We start from the raw sequence: 19,884 nt of genomic DNA, 5'->3' as shown, positions 1-19,884 counted from the left end.
TCCGTTCAAGCACATTTCTTGTTCTGGGTTGAAATACAATTCCCAATTTAGCAATTTCATAATTTAGTGGTTTCTGCTATATCAGAGCTATTTGAAATCTATCCCTAAAAGGGTATATAATATTCAAGGTGCACATTGGGTCATTCAGAATAACTTCACACACACCCGCTACTGTGTATTTCCAAGTCTAATTCTGGCACTAAACCCATACCTGTCACCCAGCGCCTAAATACTAGGCCTCAAATTTATATCCCGCTAAATCTGTCCTTAGTGCTGTAGCTGGGCGAGTTATTTAGTGTCCGTTCAAGCACATTTCTTGTTCTGGGTTGAAATACAATTCCCAATTTAGCAATTTCATAATTTAGTGGTTTCTGCTATATCAGAGCTATTTGAAATCTATCCCTAAAAGGGTATATAATATTCAAGGTGCACATTGGGTCATTCAGAATAACTTCACACACACCCGCTACTGTGTATTTCCAAGTCTAATTCTGGCACTAAACCCATACGTGTCACCCAGCGCCTAAATACTAGGTCTCAAATTTATATCCCGCTAAATCTGTCCTTAGTGCTGTAGCTGGGCGAGTTATTTAGTGTCCGTTCAAGCACATTTCTTGTTCTGGGTTGAAATACAATTCCCAATTTAGCAATTTCATAATTTAGTGGTTTCTGCTATATCAGAGCTATTTGAAATCTATCCCTAAAAGGGTATATAATATTCAAGGTGCACATTGGGTCATTCAGAATAACTTCACACACACCCGCTACTGTGTATTTCCAAGTCTAATTCTGGCACTAAACCCATACCTGTCACCCAGCGCCTAAATACTAGGCCTCAAATTTATATCCCGCTAAATCTGTCCTTAGTGCTGTAGCTGGGCGAGTTATTTAGTGTCCGTTCAAGCACATTTCTTGTTCTGGGTTGAAATACAATTCCCAATTTAGCAATTTCATAATTTAGTGGTTTCTGCTATATCAGAGCTATTTGAAATCTATCCCTAAAAGGGTATATAATATTCAAGGTGCACATTGGGTCATTCAGAATAACTTCACACACACCCGCTACTGTGTATTTCCAAGTCTAATTCTGGCACTAAACCCATACCTGTCACCCAGCGCCTAAATACTAGGTCTCAAATTTATATCCCGCTAAATCTGTCCTTAGTGCTGTAGCTGGGCGAGTTATTTAGTGTCCGTTCAAGCACATTTCTTGTTCTGGGTTGAAATACAATTCCCAATTTAGCAATTTCATAATTTAGTGGTTTCTGCTATATCAGAGCTATTTGAAATCTATCCCTAAAAGGGTATATAATATTCAAGGTGCACATTGGGTCATTCAGAATAACTTCACACACACGCTTCTGTGCATTTCCAAGTCTAATTCTGTCACTAAATCCATACCGGTCACCCAGCGCCTAAATACTAGGCCTCAAATTTATATCCCGCTGAATTTGAATACAATACATTGGGCCAAATAATATATTTGTTGTTGTGGTGAACCATAACAATGAGAAAAACATCTAGTAAGGGACGCGGACGTGGACATGGTCGTGGTGGTGTTAGTGGACCCTCTGGTGCTGGGAGAGGACGTGGCCGTTCTGCCACATCCACACGTCCTAGTGTACCAACTACCTCAGGTCCCAGTAGCCGCCAGAATTTACAGCGATATATGGTGGGGCCCAATGCCGTTCTAAGGATGGTAAGGCCTGAGCAGGTACAGGCATTAGTCAATTGGGTGGCCGACAGTGGATCCAGCACGTTCACATTATCTCCCACCCAGTCTTCTGCAGAAAGCGCACAGATGGCGCCTGAAAACCAACCCCATCAGTCTGTCACATCACCCCCATGCATACCAGGGAAACTGTCTCAGCCTCAAGTTATGCAGCAGTCTCTTATGCTGTTTGAAGACTCCGCTGGCAGGGTTTCCCAAGGGCATCCACCTAGCCCTTCCCCAGCGGTGAAAGACATAGAATGCACTGACGCACAACCACTTATGTTTCCTGATGATGAGGACATGGGAATACCACCTCAGCATGTCTCTGATGATGACGAAACACAGGTGCCAACTGCTGCGTCTTTCTGCAGTGTGCAGACTGAACAGGAGGTCAGGGATCAAGACTGGGTGGAAGACGATGCAGGGGACGATGAGGTCCTAGACCCCACATGGAATGAAGGTCGTGCCACTGACTTTCACAGTTCGGAGGAAGAGGCAGTGGTGAGACCGAGCCAACAGCGTAGCAAAAGAGGGAGCAGTGGGCAAAAGCAGAACACCCGCCGCCAAGAGACTCCGCCTGCTACTGACCGCCGCCATCTGGGACCGAGCACCCCAAAGGCAGCTTCAAGGAGTTCCCTGGCATGGCACTTCTTCAAACAATGTGCTGACGACAAGACCCGAGTGGTTTGCACGCTGTGCCATCAGAGCCTGAAGCGAGGCATTAACGTTCTGAACCTGAGCACAACCTGCATGACCAGGCACCTGCATGCAAAGCATGAACTGCAGTGGAGTAAACACCTTAAAACCAAGGAAGTCACTCAGGCTCCCCCTGCTACCTCTTCTGCTGCTGCCGCCTCGGCCTATTCTGCTGCTGCCGCCTCGGCCTCTTCCTCCGCCTCTGGAGGAACGTTGGCACCTGCCGCCCAGCAAACAGGGGATGTACCACCAACACCACCACCACCACCTCCGTCACCAAGCGTCTCAACCATGTCACACGCCAGCGTTCAGCTCTCCATCTCACAAACATTTGATAGAAAGCGTAAATTCCCACCTAGCCACCCTCGATCCCTGGCCCTGAATGCCAGCATTTCTAAACTACTGGCCTATGAAATGCTGTCATTTAGGCTGGTGGACACAGACAGCTTCAAACAGCTCATGTCGCTTGCTGTCCCACAGTATGTTGTTCCCAGCCGGCACTACTTCTCCAAGAGAGCCGTGCCTTCCCTGCACAACCAAGTATCCGATAAAATCAAGTGTGCACTGCGCAACGCCATCTGTGGCAAGGTCCACCTAACCACAGATACGTGGACCAGTAAGCACGGCCAGGGACGCTATATCTCCCTAACTGCACACTGGGTAAATGTAGTGGCAGCTGGGCCCCAGGCGGAGAGCTGTTTGGCGCACGTCCTTCCGCCGCCAAGGATCGCAGGGCAACATTCTTTGCCTCCTGTTGCCACCTCCTCCTTCTCGGCTTCCTCCTCCTCTTCTTCCACCTGCTCATCCAGTCAGCCACACACCTTCACCACCAACTTCAGCACAGCCCGGGGTAAACGTCAGCAGGCCATTCTGAAACTCATATGTTTGGGGGACAGGCCCCACACCGCACAGGAGTTGTGGCGGGGTATAGAACAACAGACCGACGAGTGGTTGCTGCCGGTGAGCCTCAAGCCCGGCCTGGTGGTGTGTGATAATGGGCGAAATCTCGTTGCAGCTCTGGGACTAGCCAATTTGACGCACATCCCTTGCTTGGCGCATGTGCTGAATTTGGTGGTGCAGAAGTTCATTCACAACTACCCCGACATGTCAGAGCTGCTGCATAAAGTGCGGGCCGTCTGTTCGCGCTTCCGGCGTTCACATCCTGCCGCTGCTCGCCTGTCTGCGCTACAGCGTAACTTCGGCCTTCCCGCTCACCGCCTCATATGCGACGTGCCCACCAGGTGGAACTCCACCTTGCACATGCTGGACAGACTGTGCGAGCAGCAGCAGGCCATAGTGGAGTTTCAGCTGCAGCACGCACGGGTCAGTCGCACTACAGAACAGCACCACTTCACCACCAATGACTGGGCCTCCATGCGAGACCTGTGTGCCCTGTTGCTCTGTTTCGAGTACTCCACCAACATGGCCAGTGGCGATGACACCGTTATCAGCGTTACAATACCACTTCTATGTCTCCTTGAGAAAACACTTAGGGCGATGATGGAAGAGGAGGTGGCCCAGGAGGAGGAGGAGGAGGAGGAGGAAGAGGGGTCATTTTTAGCACTTTCAGGCCAGTCTCTTCGAAGTGACTCAGAGGGAGGTTTTTGGCAACAGCAGAGGCCAGGTACAAATGTGGCCAGCCAGGGCCCACTACTGGAGGACGAGGAGGACGAGGATGAGGAGGAGGTGGAGGAGGATGAGGATGAAGCATGGTCACAGCGGGGTGGCACCCAACGCAGCTCGGGTCCATCACTGGTGCGTGGCTGGGGGGAAAGGCAGGACGATGACGATACGCCTCCCACAGAGGACAGCTTGTCCTTACCCCTGGGCAGCCTGGCACACATGAGCGACTACATGCTGCAGTGCCTGCGCAACGACAGCAGAGTTGCCCACATTTTAACCTGTGCGGACTACTGGGTTGCCACCCTGCTGGATCCACGCTACAAAGACAATGTGCCCACCTTACTTCCTGCACTGGAGCGTGATAGGAAGATGCGCGAGTACAAGCGCACGTTGGTAGACGCGCTACTGAGAGCATTCCCAAATGTCACAGGGGAACAAGTGGAAGCCCAAGGCCAAGGCAGAGGAGGAGCAAGAGGTCGCCAAGGCAGCTGTGTCACGGCCAGCTCCTCTGAGGGCAGGGTTAGCATGGCAGAGATGTGGAAAACTTTTGTCAACACGCCACAGCTAACTGCACCACCACCTGATACGCAACGTGTTAGCAGGAGGCAACATTTCACTAACATGGTGGAACAGTACGTGTGCACACCCCTCCACGTACTGACTGATGGTTCGGCCCCATTCAACTTCTGGGTCTCTAAATTGTCCACGTGGCCAGAGCTAGCCTTTTATGCCTTGGAGGTGCTGGCCTGCCCGGCAGCCAGCGTTTTGTCTGAACGTGTATTCAGCACGGCAGGGGGCGTCATTACAGACAAACGCAGCCGCCTGTCTACAGCCAATGTGGACAAGCTGACGTTCATAAAAATGAACCAGGCATGGATCCCACAGGACCTGTCCGTCCCTTGTCCAGATTAGACATTAACTACCTCCCCATAACCATATATTATTGGACTCCAGGGCACTTCCTCATTCAATCCTATTTTTATTTTCATTTTACCATTATATTGCGATGCTACCCAAAGTTGAATGAACCTCTCCTCTGCCTGTGTGCTAGGCCTAAATATATGCCAATGGACTGTTGCAGTGGTGGCTGACATGAAGCCTGATTCTCTGCTATGACATGCAGACTAATTCTCTGCTGACATGAAGCCAGATTGTCTGTTACGGGACCTCTCTCCTCTGCCTGGGTGCTGGGCCTAAATTTATGACAATGGACTGTTGCAGTGGTGGCTGACGTGAAGCCTCATTCTCTGCTATGACATGCAGACTGATTCTCTGCTGACATGAAGCCAGATTGTCTGTTACGGGACCTCTCTCCTCTGCCTGTGTGCTAGGCCTAAATATATGCCAATGGACTGTTGCAGTGGTGGCTGACGTGAAGCCTGATTCTCTGCTATGACATGCAGACTGATTCTCTGCTGACATGAAGCCAGATCCTCTGTTACGGGACCTCTCTCCTCTGCCTGTGTGTGTGCTGGGCCTAAATATATGCCAATGGACTGTTGCAGTGGTGGCTGACGTGAAGCCTCATTCTCTGCTATGACATGCAGACTAATTCTCTGCTGACATGAAGACAGATTCTCTGTTACGGGACCTCCCTCCTCTGCCTGGGTGCTGGGCCTAAATATATGCCAATGGACTGTTGCAGTGGTGGGTGACGTGAAGCCTCATTCTCTGCTATGACATGCAGACTAATTCTCTGCTGACATGAAGCCAGATTGTCTGTTACGGGACCTCTCTCCTCTGCCTGTGTGTGTGCTGGGCCTAAATATATGCCAATGGACTGTTGCAGTGGTGGCTGACGTGAAGCCTCATTCTCTGCTATGACATGCAGACTAATTCTCTGCTGACATGAAGACAGATTCTCTGTTACGGGACCTCTCTCCTCTGCCTGTGTGTGTGCTGGGCCTAAATATATGCCAATGGACTGTTGTAGTGGTGGCTGACGTGAAGCCTCATTCTCTGCTATGACATGCAGACTAATTCTCTGCTGACATGAAGACAGATTCTCTGTTACGGGACCTCCCTCCTCTGCCTGGGTGCTGGGCCTAAATATATGCCAATGGACTGTTGCAGTGGTGGGTGACGTGAAGCCTGATTCTCTGCTATGACATGCAGACTAATTCTCTGCTGACATGAAGACAGATTCTCTGTTACGGGACCTCTCTCCTCTGCCTGTGTGTGTGCTGGGCCTAAATATATGCCAATGGACTGTTGCAGTGGTGGCTGACGTGAAGCCTCATTCTCTGCTATGACATGCAGACTAATTCTCTGCTGACATGAAGACAGATTCTCTGTTACGGGACCTCCCTCCTCTGCCTGGGTGCTGGGCCTAAATATATGCCAATGGACTGTTGCAGTGGTGGCTGACGTGAAGCCTCATTCTCTGCTATGACATGCAGACTGATTCTCTGCTGACATGAAGCCAGATCGTCTGTTACGGGACCTCTCTGCTCTGCCTGTGTGCTAGGCCTAAATATATGCCAATGGACTGTTGCAGTGGTGGGTGACGTGAAGCCTCATTCTCTGCTATGACATGCAGACTGATTCTCTGCTGTCATGAAGCCAGATTGTCTGTTACGGGACCTCTCTGCTCTGCCTGTGTGCTAGGCCTAAATATATGCCAATGGACTGTTGCAGTGGTGGGTGACGTGAAGCCTCATTCTCTGCTATGACATGCAGACTAATTCTCTGCTGACATGAAGACAGATTCTCTGTTACGGGACCTCCCTCCTCTGCCTGGGTGCTGGGCCTAAATATATGCCAATGGACTGTTGCAGTGGTGGGTGACGTGAAGCCTCATTCTCTGCTATGACATGCAGACTAATTCTCTGCTGACATGAAGCCAGATTGTCTGTTACGGGACCTCTCTCCTCTGCCTGTGTGTGTGCTGGGCCTAAATATATGCCAATGGACTGTTGCAGTGGTGGCTGACGTGAAGCCTCATTCTCTGCTATGACATGCAGACTAATTCTCTGCTGACATGAAGACAGATTCTCTGTTACGGGACCTCTCTCCTCTGCCTGTGTGTGTGCTGGGCCTAAATATATGCCAATGGACTGTTGCAGTGGTGGCTGACGTGAAGCCTCATTCTCTGCTATGACATGCAGACTAATTCTCTGCTGACATGAAGACAGATTCTCTGTTACGGGACCTCCCTCCTCTGCCTGGGTGCTGGGCCTAAATATATGCCAATGGACTGTTGCAGTGGTGGCTGACGTGAAGCCTCATTCTCTGCTATGACATGCAGACTAATTCTCTGCTGACATGAAGACAGATTCTCTGTTACGGGACCTCTCTCCTCTGCCTGGGTGCCGGGGCCTAAATATCTGAGAATGGACTGTTCCAGTGGTGGGTGACGGGAAGCCAGATTCTCTGCTATGGAACCTCTCTCCAATTGATTTTGGTTAATTTTTATTTATTTAATTTTTAATTTAATTCATTTCCCTATCCACATTTGTTTGCAGGGGATTTACCTACATGTTGCTGCCTTTTGCAGCCCTCTAGCTCTTTCCTGGGCTGTTTTACAGCCTTTTTAGTGCCGAAAAGTTCGGGTCCCCATTGACTTCAATGGGGTTCGGGTTCGGGACGAAGTTCGGATCGGGTTCGGATCCCGAACCCGAACATTTCCGGGATGTTCGGCCGAACTTCTCGAACCCGAACATCCAGGTGTTCGCTCAACTCTACTTTGGATTTCAATTTATTGAGGATCTGGGAATTTACCACTCTAATGTCTGGAATGATAACAGATAAACAATATTTACACAGTGGCCCTCATAGAGTGTATACAGTCAGGTCCATAAATATTGGGACATCAACACAATTCTAACATTTTTTGCTCTATACACCACCACAATGCATTTGAAATGAAATGAACATGTACTTCAACTGCAGACTGTCAGCTTTAATTTGAGGGTATTTACATCCAAATCAGGTGAACGGTGTAGGAATTACAACAGTTTGCATATGTGCCTCCCACTTGTTAAGGGACCAAAAGTAATGGGACAATTGTCTTTTCAGCTGTTCCATGGCCAGGTGTGTGTTATTCCCTCATTATGCCAATTACAATGAGCAGATAAAAGGTCCAGAGTTCATTTCAAGTGTGCTATTTGCATTTGGAACCTGTTGCTGTCAACTCTCAAGATGAGATCCAAAGAGCTATCACTATCAGTGAAGCAAGCCATCATTAGGTTGAAAAAACAAAACAAACCCATCAGAAAGATAGCAAAAACATTAGGCGTGGCAAAAAAACCTGTTTGGAACAGTCTTAAAAAGAAGGAACGCACCGGTGAGCTCTGCAACACCAAAAGACCTGGAAGACCACAGAAAACAACTGTGGTGGATGACCAAAGAAATCATTCCCTGGTGAAGAAAACACCCTTCACAACAGTTGGCCAGATCAAGAACACTCTCCAAGAGGTAGGTGTATGTGTGTCAAAGTCAACAATCAAGAGAAGACTTTACCAGAGTGAATACAGAGGGTTCACCACAAGATGTAATCCATTGGTGAGCTTCAAAAACAGGAAGGCCATATTAGAGTTTGCCAAACGACATCTAAAAAAGCCTTCACAGTTCTGGAACAACATCCTATGGCCAGATGAGACCAAGATCAACTTGTACCAGAGTGATGGGAAGAGAAGAGTATGGAGAAGGAAAGGAACTGCTCATGATCCTAAACATACCACCTCATCAGTTACGCATGGTGGTGGTAGTGTCATAGCGTGGGCATGTATGGCTGCCAATGGAACTGGTTCTCTTGTATTTGTTGGTGATGTGACTGCTGATAAAAGCAGCAGGATGAATTCTGAAGTGTTTCAGGCAATATTATCTGCTCATATTCAGCCAAATGCTTCAGAACTCATTGGACGGCGCTTCACAGTGCAGATGGACAATGACCCAAAGCATACTGCAAAAGCAACTAAAGAGTTTTTTAAGGGAAAGAAGTGGAATGTTATGCAATGGCCAAGTCAATCACCTGACCTGAATCCGATTGAGCATGCAATTTCACTTGCTGAAGACAAAACTGAAGGGAAAATGCCCCAAGAACAAGCAGGAACTGAAGACAGTTGCAGTAGAGGCCTGGCAGAGCATCACCAGGGATGAAACCCAGCGTCTGTCTATGCATTCCAGGCTTCAGGCTGTAATTGACTGCAAAGGATTTTCAACCAATTATTAAAAAGTGAAAGTTTGATTTATGATTATTATTATGCCCCATTACTTTTGGTTCTTTAACATGTGTGAGGCACATATGCAAACTGTTTTAATTCCTACACCGTTCACCTGATTTGGATGTAAATACCCTCAAATTAAAGCTAACAGTCTTCAGTTACAGCACATCTTGTTCGTTTCATTTCAAATCCATTGTGGTGGTGTATAGAGCCCAAAAATTTTGAATTGTGTTGATGTCCCAATATTTATGGACCTGGCTGTATGCTGGCCACATTCCTTTAGGAACTGAAGCTCTTTGGTCAAACAGTATGAAAGTTGGAACTTTTCAGCAAGTGGTTGGAGCTCACCTACGAAAGGATGCTTTGCATAGGAACCAGTGTTTTCCCAATGAAGACTCCGATAATTTTTTTTATAATTTGTATATTGTATATTAATCTTCATTTGAAATGCAGTTTTCACCTTCATTTGAAGTGTAGTTGCAGTTAAGAGTCTGTAGTCTTGCTCTTATCAGCAAAAGAACAACTCAGTTTTAAACATATATATAATATATATAGTTGTGCCTGTAGGGAAGATGAATTTTATCATTTAAAGTGGTTATCCCATGAAAAATGTTGTTTATTATAAAACCAGCCCATAATAATAATAAGCATCTTTTTGTATTTACACTTATTAATCAAAATCCATGTATCTCGACATATTCTAGAGATAATATTAGTATACTGCTACCTGCTGTTTCTATTAAACAGCCTTGTTGTGTCCACCTTAGTAAATTTTCCATGGTGGACACACATGCCAGCCTTGCCTCTTTCTCTTGCTCCTTTGTGTATGTGGCGGGATTCCTTGAGTAGTGAGCAGCTGCTTCTGAAGCTTCAAATTCTTCACTGCCTCTAAGAAGAGATACTGTGCAAGTGCAACTGCAGTAACATTGCCTCACTCTTGCACATTTACTGAGGTGGACACAGGAAGGATGTTCAATAGAAATAGCAGGTAGCGCTATACTATGATTCTTTGAGTATCTGGGAATATAAGCACTTTTTTAAACAAGTGTAAAAAATAATGGCTGCACTTAACTATAAACAGTATTCCCCATGGGATAACCACTCTAACGCAATGGTTGTTATAAAGATAAGCAGGTGATTTGTAGTAAGGTATCAGAAAAAATGAAACTCTATAAACAGATATATTATGAAATTAATCAGAGTTCCACATTTAAAAATAAATTGGTGTTAAAAATGGACATTTTTAATGATTTATTAGGCTTCAAAATGTAGTACATTTCTTAACCATATTGGTCGATTAACGCAAATGTAATACAAAAAAAGCTATAAATATGAAATTCAGTAACTTTCAGTGTACTGAAATTATAAATTTGTATTGTTCTACAAGACCAGTGACTGTTACAAACATATTTTGTCATATGCTGACATACTGTAGGTATTCCCTAACCTAATTTTATTGCAGCAATGGCTTAAATAACATCTGTCAGCAAGGTCAACCCTATTAAACCAGACATAAAGCCTGGCATGGTTGATCCTGCTGAGAAAAATAATACGCTGGTTATGACTATTCATGGCCCTGAAAAAATGCATTATTATTCAAATACAAATGACCCAGCTGGAGCACTGAGAGGCCATCCAGAGCCCTTTGAACACCAGTTTGTTACACCCCTTCAGCTTTAGTCCCTTTTTTTTCCCATGGACTGACAGGGCTAGACACGATGTCTAGCCCTGTCTTCCTGTACCTGCTGCTCTCCAAGTGCCGAGACCTGTCAGTCTCAGCACTTGCTTAGTGGATCTCCTGCTGCTTTTCAAGCAGAGCAGATTCCATCTTAGCAAGCGCCCGGGATATGCAGCGCATGCACGACAAGATGACAGGTCTCGGTGCTTGGAGTAAGCACTGGGACCAGAATTTTTTTTGCACAAGACGACAGGGCTAGATGAGATGTCTAGCCCTATCAATCCAGTGAATGGAGGAAGGAACTGACGCTGAAGGGGTGTAACAAACTGGTGCTCCAAGGGCTCTGGTCAACCCCTCGGTGCACCAGCTAGGTAATTTGCATAGGAATACAGGGCCACAGTCATAATTGGGGTAACATTTTTATTGGTATGATCAACCATATGTATGCCTGGTTTAATAGGTTTGATCGTTTTGACAGGTGCTCTTTAAAGGGATTCCTGAGATCAGTCAAAATCTAGCTGAGGAGAAATGCTATTAAAAAAAAAAATAAAAAAAAACACAAATAAACAGACCCATTACTTACCTGGTAAATCCTATGTAGTTCCAGTGCCACTGCTCTGGTCCTCCCCATAGGATTTTGTTTACTTGGCTGCAGTGATGATGTCACATTGACAACATGTGAATACATTTCTCCTTTGCCTAGATTATACATTATCTCAGATAACCCCTTTAAAAATGTAATGCTAATTCAGTGTGTCACCGGCATAAGTCATCACTGGTGAATAGTGATACTAAGTGATCTGTAGTCACAGTATAGGAGTCAAAGAAGTCTAAAAGTGTAGTTGTAGAGATACTTTAGGTCAATTGTACACATTTCGCCAGTAGTTTATCTGCAGTAAACCACATTGTGGGGGTTTATGTTTACTAGTACATTAAAAGAAAATTGTCAATGTTCAGAAAAAGAAAGTTGAGGGCTTACATACATATATACAGCCCATACTCCTGGACATATCTTAAAATATAGGTTTACTTCAGGTGACAATGAAGCATGCCATAGTTGCTTCTCATTTACTCCTCAGCAACACACTAACACCATTTAGTAATATAAAAGTAAGTGGAATTTTTTTTGTGAAGAGCACCTGAAAGAACACGCTAACTGCACATCTTAGTGAGACTGATTCTAGGCATTAATTTAAAAAAGAAAAAAAGAATCTTCAAGGATTCAGCTATTGCAGATATAGTGGAGCTGAGATACTGTTAACAGTTTTTCTATAGATTTGCAGACAGTGGTGGACACAGGAAAAGTCCTCTTATGCAATAATAATATATAAGGCCCTTGCTATCAAATAGCTCAGCAAGGAATTAAGGAATCCACCAAGTGTGAGCCATCAACAGTTTTTCCCCTTACCTTGAAAGTAGGTTCTTAGATTTCTTGTGACAGGTGCTCTCCATGTCATTCCCGTAATTATTTCAAGAGTCTGTCCCAAGATCCATATTTATACCCTATGCACAGGTGGGGAGCCAAGCACTGTACTCAGTTATTTCCAGCTGTCCATTAGAAAATGAGTGAAGAGGAGGCACATATGCTCGACCACTGTTTCATTCATTTCGGAAAATCATTACCACCGTTCTCATGATTGGTGGGACGCAAGCAGCAGCAGTTGAACCCCCATGATCAGATACTTATCGCCTATCCTGTTTGCGTCTTGGGACACCTCCAAAAGGGTTTTCCAGGGTTTAAGTATCATAGGTTCTCAATATCAGATTGTGAGGATTGAACTCCCGCTGCTGTCTTCCTCCGCTTTAATGTCATGTCCATGGATCACATGACTTTTGTGCAGCTCAGTCCTACTCAAGCAAATAGAATTAGGCTGAAAGACCAAACACAGCATGTATACAGTGTACAGTACATACATAACTACAGTTCTCTGTATTCTGTGAAGAGGCTGCAGAACTTGTCTGAGTGCCACTGACCCTTCAAACAGCTGATCATCAGGGATATCAGATATCCACCAATCAAATACTGCTGATCTATCCTGAGGATAGGTCATCAATATTTTGTTCCTGGACTACTAGCAGTATGTTTGAATGTTCGGTATATTAATTGGCCTATGTACATAAAGGGATTCCCCAGGACATAGAAGGCCTATGATATGCTAAGTGAGAAATAAATGCTTGATATGTCGGTTTTCAGCCTCCTTGAGTGAGACAAGGTGTGATACTAAGCATAGCTGCTTGTAGGTAAACTGTAAACTGGACACCGTTACTGCACAAGGGCTGCTGCCACTTCATTGTGCTGATGATTGGGGGTCCTGGAGTCTAGACACTGTCTAATGGAACATTTGATGGCTTATCCTAAGGTATACATTATACAAGGTACTACAGGTAGGATGAGCTCAATTAAAATAGCCTTTAAATAATGATATAAAAGCTCTTTTAAAACATGTTGAAGCTATACAATGTGGAAGATTATTCCAGTTGAACAAGTCTCCCTGTAATTTTTGATTCAAGATAAAATGCAACATTCAGTGGTCACAAAATCTTACGTGTTCACCCAATGTGTGTGCTGGTTTCCTTCGGGTACACTGATTTCTCTGACATTACAAAAACGTAGTAATTGCTTAAGGGGATTCCTATGAAATTGATGCAAGTGTGTGTGTCTGTGTATATCTGAAGTTCCACGCGGGACAGGAATTAATGTGAATGATGATCTCTGTACGATTCTGTTGTTAATGCTTTATAAGCAGTGGCAACTATATAAAATATGACATCACATTACTTGACTGTAGATGATGTAATAGTGATTTACTGTGATTAAGAAGAATATTTTGGTAAACAAATCAAAATCCATAAAAACCCTCTAGTTGTTGCTATGCCCTTTTGGGCTGGCATTATACCTATGCTTTATATGAAGCAGTATTGTGTGTCTTCATAAATGATAGATACAACAATTAAAAGAAAATGAAGCAAGATAAAAGAAGCAATTTCAATAAGGAGTATCCAGATCTTTTACAATACTTTGTGGCAGAAGCATGAGACAGACTTCAAGACAATGAATATCTTACAGTATCTTCCAAAGGCAAGAAGACCCTGCAGAGCATAGAGTGTGGCGAAAACTTAGGAAGTGGCTTGCTTGGTCTTCTGGCAGGGAAAGTATTAAGCTATTCTTTATGAAAGTAATAGTTTGACACAAAGTTCCTTAAACTTTCCCATATAAATGGCTGTTTTTCATCCTGGATTTTTGGGCAAAGACTTGACAAAAAATATATATTTATATATATTTTTTCTTTCTAATGAATAAAAATAATTTAAAACACTAGAGGCTATACATGACTATATAGGTGCAGTTCATTTATAAATAAAATATTTTACATTTGCTTCTTTCAGTCTCTGCTTGTGTGATCCATACAGGCCAGTGAGCACCATCACTTCTCCAGTCTCTAGAACACTTGCATGTGAGGTGTTGTTTTACAAGCCTGAATATGTCTTCAAGTTCTGTGAATAGGTCTTTGCTTTTATTTGCTTTATAAGTTCATTTTTGAATCAACATTCATCTTCGACTTCTCGGATTGGCGGTATCAAGCTGCTCGTTGATTTGTATTGATTAATCTGATTAGCCATGTGTGTGCTCATTGGCTTAATCTGAATGTTTCTGGGGTAAGCATTTTCCATTTCATCTGTATACCATTTCTTTTCTGCTGCAGAGCAAAATTAAGGAATACAAAAGGGGAAAGCAGGGCAGGAAGGGCAGTAGAAGCAAAAGAAGTGACCGAATAGGTTCGAAGAAGGAATGGAAGTAAATGTGACAGAGATCCATCATTTTCCAGAAGGAAAATGATATATGATGGGTTTTGCAAGAGTTACATTTGGTGTAGACAGAAATTGCATAAAAAGGAAGTTAACAAAAATGAAAGTAGCAATTTGGCCAAAATAGAAGCATTAGGGGTTAGTAGCAGTAAAGGGGTGTGTAGGCAGAAAGCAGAATGAAAGGGTGGGTTTTAGGGAAAGACAAAATGGGAGAAAGGGAAATAGGCATAGTTAGTGCTAGAAGCCAAATAATTGAACCATCTTTAAAACATAGATGAAAACATGATTTAAATAAAAATTTAACTGTGAGAAAGTGAGGACAGTAGTGATGGGAACCAGCAGCTACAGATTTAGCTTCACACTATTTCAGTAAAAGTGCATTGTATGAGAGCTCGGTCTGCGTATACACTTAGGGGATAATTTATGATCCTGAAATATGCCTATATTAGGCGTATTTCAGGAGCAGATTGTGGCACAATGGTTATTTGCATCGCAATCGGAGACTTCTCCCTGCTCACAGTAGGCAAAAAAACGTCTAAATGTAAGACAGCTCTGAAGCTGTCTTACATTTAGAGCTGACGGAGGATCCGCCGAAGTTATGAAGAGGCCAGTGCCTCTACATAACTGCGGCAGATCCACCACGAGTGCAGGACTTTATTAAGACTGACGGCTAAAACACCAGTCTTAATAAATGTGCCCCTTAGAATCTATGAGCATTGTACACCAGTCCTTGTCTATAGGCTAAAAACACTGTACTGATAATGAGGGTTGTTGATGAGGAAAATCACATTTATTTTTAAGCTACTAGCTCTCTCAGTTTGGCCAAAGAAGGGTTAACTGTCTCTGTAATAAAACTAGAATATTTCAGTTTAATTTGTGTTCTTTTAAAGCTCCCAGATCTCTTAGAACACATCACAGGCTCTGAATTATGAATGAGGCTTTAAAGAGACGGATCTGGATGCATCGTTTTAACAGTGGGTTGTATTAAAACCCTGAGATGTGTACACATCAAAATAATTTCAGCTCCATTTAAAAAGCCATTTAGTCGGTATGTGACACATAGTGGGACATATTTCATTCGGGAACAGCCAATTGTGCCTCAAAGCAACCTTTCAATGATAGTGTGTTAAAAGCTTATCTCTGATCAGATGAACACATTTCATATATAATGTTTAGGATTATTATTTTTTAATACAGTTTTTATCTACTTTCCCTCGCACACCCCCACCCACACCTTAACTGATGTTCACAGGAGACAGGATAAGATTTTGTTTCTGTCTAGTGAAATGCTTGGGTTTTCTTATGCTATTTGTGTGTGCTTAATGCAGCAAAGTTGGTAAGGTATAAAATGTGTCACTTATAAATTCAGTTTTCAGGAGTAACATCAAAATCTTGAAACTGGTCTTCCTCTTATCACTGGTAAACTGTTTTGGAGAACCTCAGCTAGCTCACTTGCTTACTATTAAAAGGGACTGGCAATTACTTGTAATTCATTATTTTCTCACATGATGTCCGTAGACGTTCGAAAGCAATCTACAATGTACAGACTGAAATGGGTATCGAGCAAATCAGTTTATCTATAAAGAGTGGAATGCTACACAATTTTCCAATGCAATTTCTGTATCAATGCCTCACTGTTTTCAAGATCACTGATGGCTGTTATTCAGTAGGAATATTCACTGTTTGCTAGAAATGGATAACAATCCATTCTGGTTATGGCTTGTTAGGGTGATTTGTAGTACTGATTCTGGGGCAGATTAGGATTCAGTACATATGGATGGAGCTTTTAAAAACATCATCCACATGTATTGGAAAAATTCAGTGTAAAAATGAGCATGCTGTGGATTTATAAATATGAGGCATGCTCATTATGTTGTGTAAATGCTATGTATTTTATCCCTTCAACGAAGAGCACAGAAACCTGAAGTCGCTCTGTGCCACAATCCAGTGCAAATTCTGTATGTAACACATGCTTTTTTCAGAATGGAATCACAAAGATGTCCATGTATCTTCAATAGTTGTTGGCCAAAGGTCATCTGCCACCTCCCCCATATACACACATGCTCAGCTGATCATGTATGTGCTCTCAATGGAGAGAGGCGAAAGCCATTGCCAGACACTTCTGGTGGAGGCATATCAACCAGGAGAACAAATTTATTAAGCGCTGAAATTAAATACATTCAATCCTTCTCTTCACTAACATCATCCATGGGAGATATGAGAGCTCTCCATACAGATTAGGTTGTCAACAGATCCTGCCAAAAATGGTGGGTTTGGTTGACAATACTGTAATATGATGACCATTCCATGATGTCAAGCAAAAAGTGAAGGCTCCCACTGAATGACTGCAAGAACATTTTGAATAAATGAAGTATGATGGAAAACATGATTATATAAGATAATTGTTTAAAGTAATTAGTGTGTATTTGCTAATACAATTATTCCTCTGTAATGGTGTAATCATTAACAGTTTTACAACCATTGGATCATTTTGCGATAAGAAGTAATGGGGCATATTTACTGATGCTTCATTTTCTATGCAGTGTGCACGTATCCATGAGCACTGAGAGAGTGACAGACGACAATTGTCCATTTTCTGGGCTTTTAATATCGATGACCTATTTATAGTCTATATCTCAGATATATATCAGATATATCATCAGTATCAGATCGGCGGGGGTCCAATGCCATAGAGGAAGAGAGCCAGCAGCAGGAAGAGAGAAGGGAGACAGCACATGCACACTGCGCACACCGTCTCCTCATACAGCTGATCGGCGGGGGTACCAGGTATCGGACCACCTCTGATCTGATATTGATGACCTATCCTTAGGATAGGTCATCAATAGTAAAAGCCTGGAGAACCCCTTTATCAAATGATAATTATGCAGCACAAAAGCCCATGATATTCTGCGATACCACATAGTTTTTCACTTGTTAACAGGCAGGATTGGTAATTTTCTTTTCAATTTCTGCTATCAGAGGCAGGATATGTTATGAAATTCACGAAGGTTGTGCAGAGGGAGATGTCACACCTGAACCATCTACCACATTACAAGATACCTGTATTATAAATGGCAGATGGTAAGTGGGAGGCTTCTATCAATGATTTTTCATTGGGCCAAAAGAGTGTCAAGTTGAAGTTTGAATTAACAAAGAAAACTACTACAAAACAAGGCTTGCCTTCCCAGAGCTTCCCTGTATTAATGGTGAAACCAAACAAACATAGAAAACAAACATAATATGGCAATGAAAAAGAGAATGGAGGGTCTTGAAATGGGGACAACAATTAAAATACACAAGGAGCGCACATGCAAGAAGACAAGCAAGCTATGTGAGGAGTCACATAAAGACAGTAGCGACAGAACAGCCAGTTCACATCAGTATTCATAGTAAAAATCAAAGTCAAACCACACTACACAAAACACAATAAGAAACAGGAAAATACCAAACAATGGGAACCCCTTGCCAGCTGGAACACCCTGTGAATCCCTATAAACTTTGATTTACTACACTACATTGCATAGTCATAGCATTCCAGCAGTAAAGGGGATTGGATCATTGAGACCTATGTCATTATAGAAATGTTTCCTATATCTCGATGTCACTCATTGCTCCACACAAGGTTTCACAAGGACAGAGTTATAGAAGGAGAAGGAAGCCCATAGAAGCCTCTAGTGCATGCAGAACTGGGATGATCCATACCTTGACCCATTCTATTCGTCCTTGTTGCAATTTAGAGAAAGAAGTAATCTATGTAAGTCATTCCAAAACCGTTTATACAGTTCAAACCTAAGTTGCTTTGGTAGGTAGATGGACACTGCTGCCCTTACCTTAATCCCTTAATAAGTGTGTTAGAAAATGTATACTACTTTTGTTAGTGCACGTTTCCTCAACACTTTGCCCTAAGTGTCTATTAAATGCTCCATTAGATTGTAATTGTATTAAAATAGCAATAAAACACATATTTCATTGATTAACCACCATTCACATTAACTAATAGAAAATTGAATATCATTAACATGTGGCCAGTGCTCATTTTCATTTACTCTTAAGTGAGTGGTTTCTGAAAAGTACAGCAGTACAATAAAAGATGGTTGTGAATCAAGAATCATGAAATGTACTGTAATGTTTAAATATATATAGATTTTTTTAAGTTATCAAATTGTTGTTTCTCTTTCTCATTACTTTGTCATTGCTGCAGTCATTAAACGCTACACCTCATGAGAAAATAATTTTTTGAACATTTTACATTTCACAAGTTCACATTGTTCAAACTGCTACCTTGCAAACAAATCAAACAGTTGTGCTTTAAGGTTAGGACCTGCACAGTCAAAATCAGTTTTACTTTGCCAATATGAGCATTGCAAAATGTCTTCATTGCAGACCTCTCATGAAACAAGAACCTTTAAAACAGACAACATTGTATGGGTGTTCTCCAGTACATTGCCTAGAATAACACTTTTTAATAGCTCTAGTTTTCTGCTCCATTTTGTTAAAAATACATCTCAGTAGCATCAGACAATTATGGGGACCTTCAAACTGTCTTCTGGTTGCATTTGTCAATAGATAAAATAATCAGCTAATTTGGATTTAAACATGCTCCCTTGTTCTACATGAGGGTTTTGGCAGCAGATTATTTATCTCTCCCCACTGAACTCTGCTGAGCTTGCATGTATGTGTTTGAGTCAGGAAAAATAAAATAATTCAGCCATCAACTATCTCACCTTTCTGCAAAGTACTAGCCAACAAATCTGTTGAACAACCAGCCGTTAGATACACAAGACCGTTTGTGCCAATAATCATCCAACTATTCTACTACTATTATAAAATGAATAAGAGATACCTCTTAACCACCTCTCTCAAGTCCCCAAACCCCCATTAAATCCTAAAAAGAAATACCATAAAAACATAAACTCAATAAGGTTATGCCCTACTTAAAAAAACATGGAATAATCACCATTTGCTCTCACACAAAACAAACATCAGATAGTATATACACAGACAAAGCACATGAACCAACCAATTCCGCTGATAATAAAAACAAAACATTTGATGCCAAAAAGAACAAGGACATAAAGAAAACTGAAAATGGCAAAGAGTGAAAAAATAATTCAATGGCTTTATATGTAGAAAAATAGTCCCACAATGATCAATTTATTGCCATCATTTTTTTGGGGGGGACCTTCAGTTATCAAACTACG

General features: G+C 42.7%; 1 protein-coding gene across 2 annotated transcripts in view; it reads right to left on the bottom strand.

Annotated features, from left to right (window-relative positions):
- Positions 1-14,121: 14,121 nt before the first annotated feature.
- The window catches only part of KCNMA1 (potassium calcium-activated channel subfamily M alpha 1), a 731,805-nt gene continuing 726,042 nt past the window's right edge, over positions 14,122-19,884 (bottom strand). The window contains exons 29-30 of one of the 2 annotated variants that reach the window (XM_044299035.1): positions 18,386-18,405; positions 14,122-14,574 (exon numbers count right to left, since the gene is read on the bottom strand). In XM_044299035.1, coding sequence (XP_044154970.1) covers positions 14,420-14,574; positions 18,386-18,405 — 175 coding nt within the window. In that variant the 3' untranslated portion in view covers positions 14,122-14,419. The remainder of the gene's footprint in view (positions 14,575-18,385; positions 18,406-19,884) is intronic. The other variant, XM_044299036.1, reaches the window with a different exon arrangement.

Source organism: Bufo gargarizans, chromosome 6 (genome assembly GCF_014858855.1).
Source record: "Bufo gargarizans isolate SCDJY-AF-19 chromosome 6, ASM1485885v1, whole genome shotgun sequence".
Taxonomy (NCBI): domain Eukaryota; kingdom Metazoa; phylum Chordata; class Amphibia; order Anura; family Bufonidae; genus Bufo; species Bufo gargarizans.
Note: the sequence above shows the minus strand (reverse complement) of the source record. Positions and strands in the feature narration are given on the sequence as shown.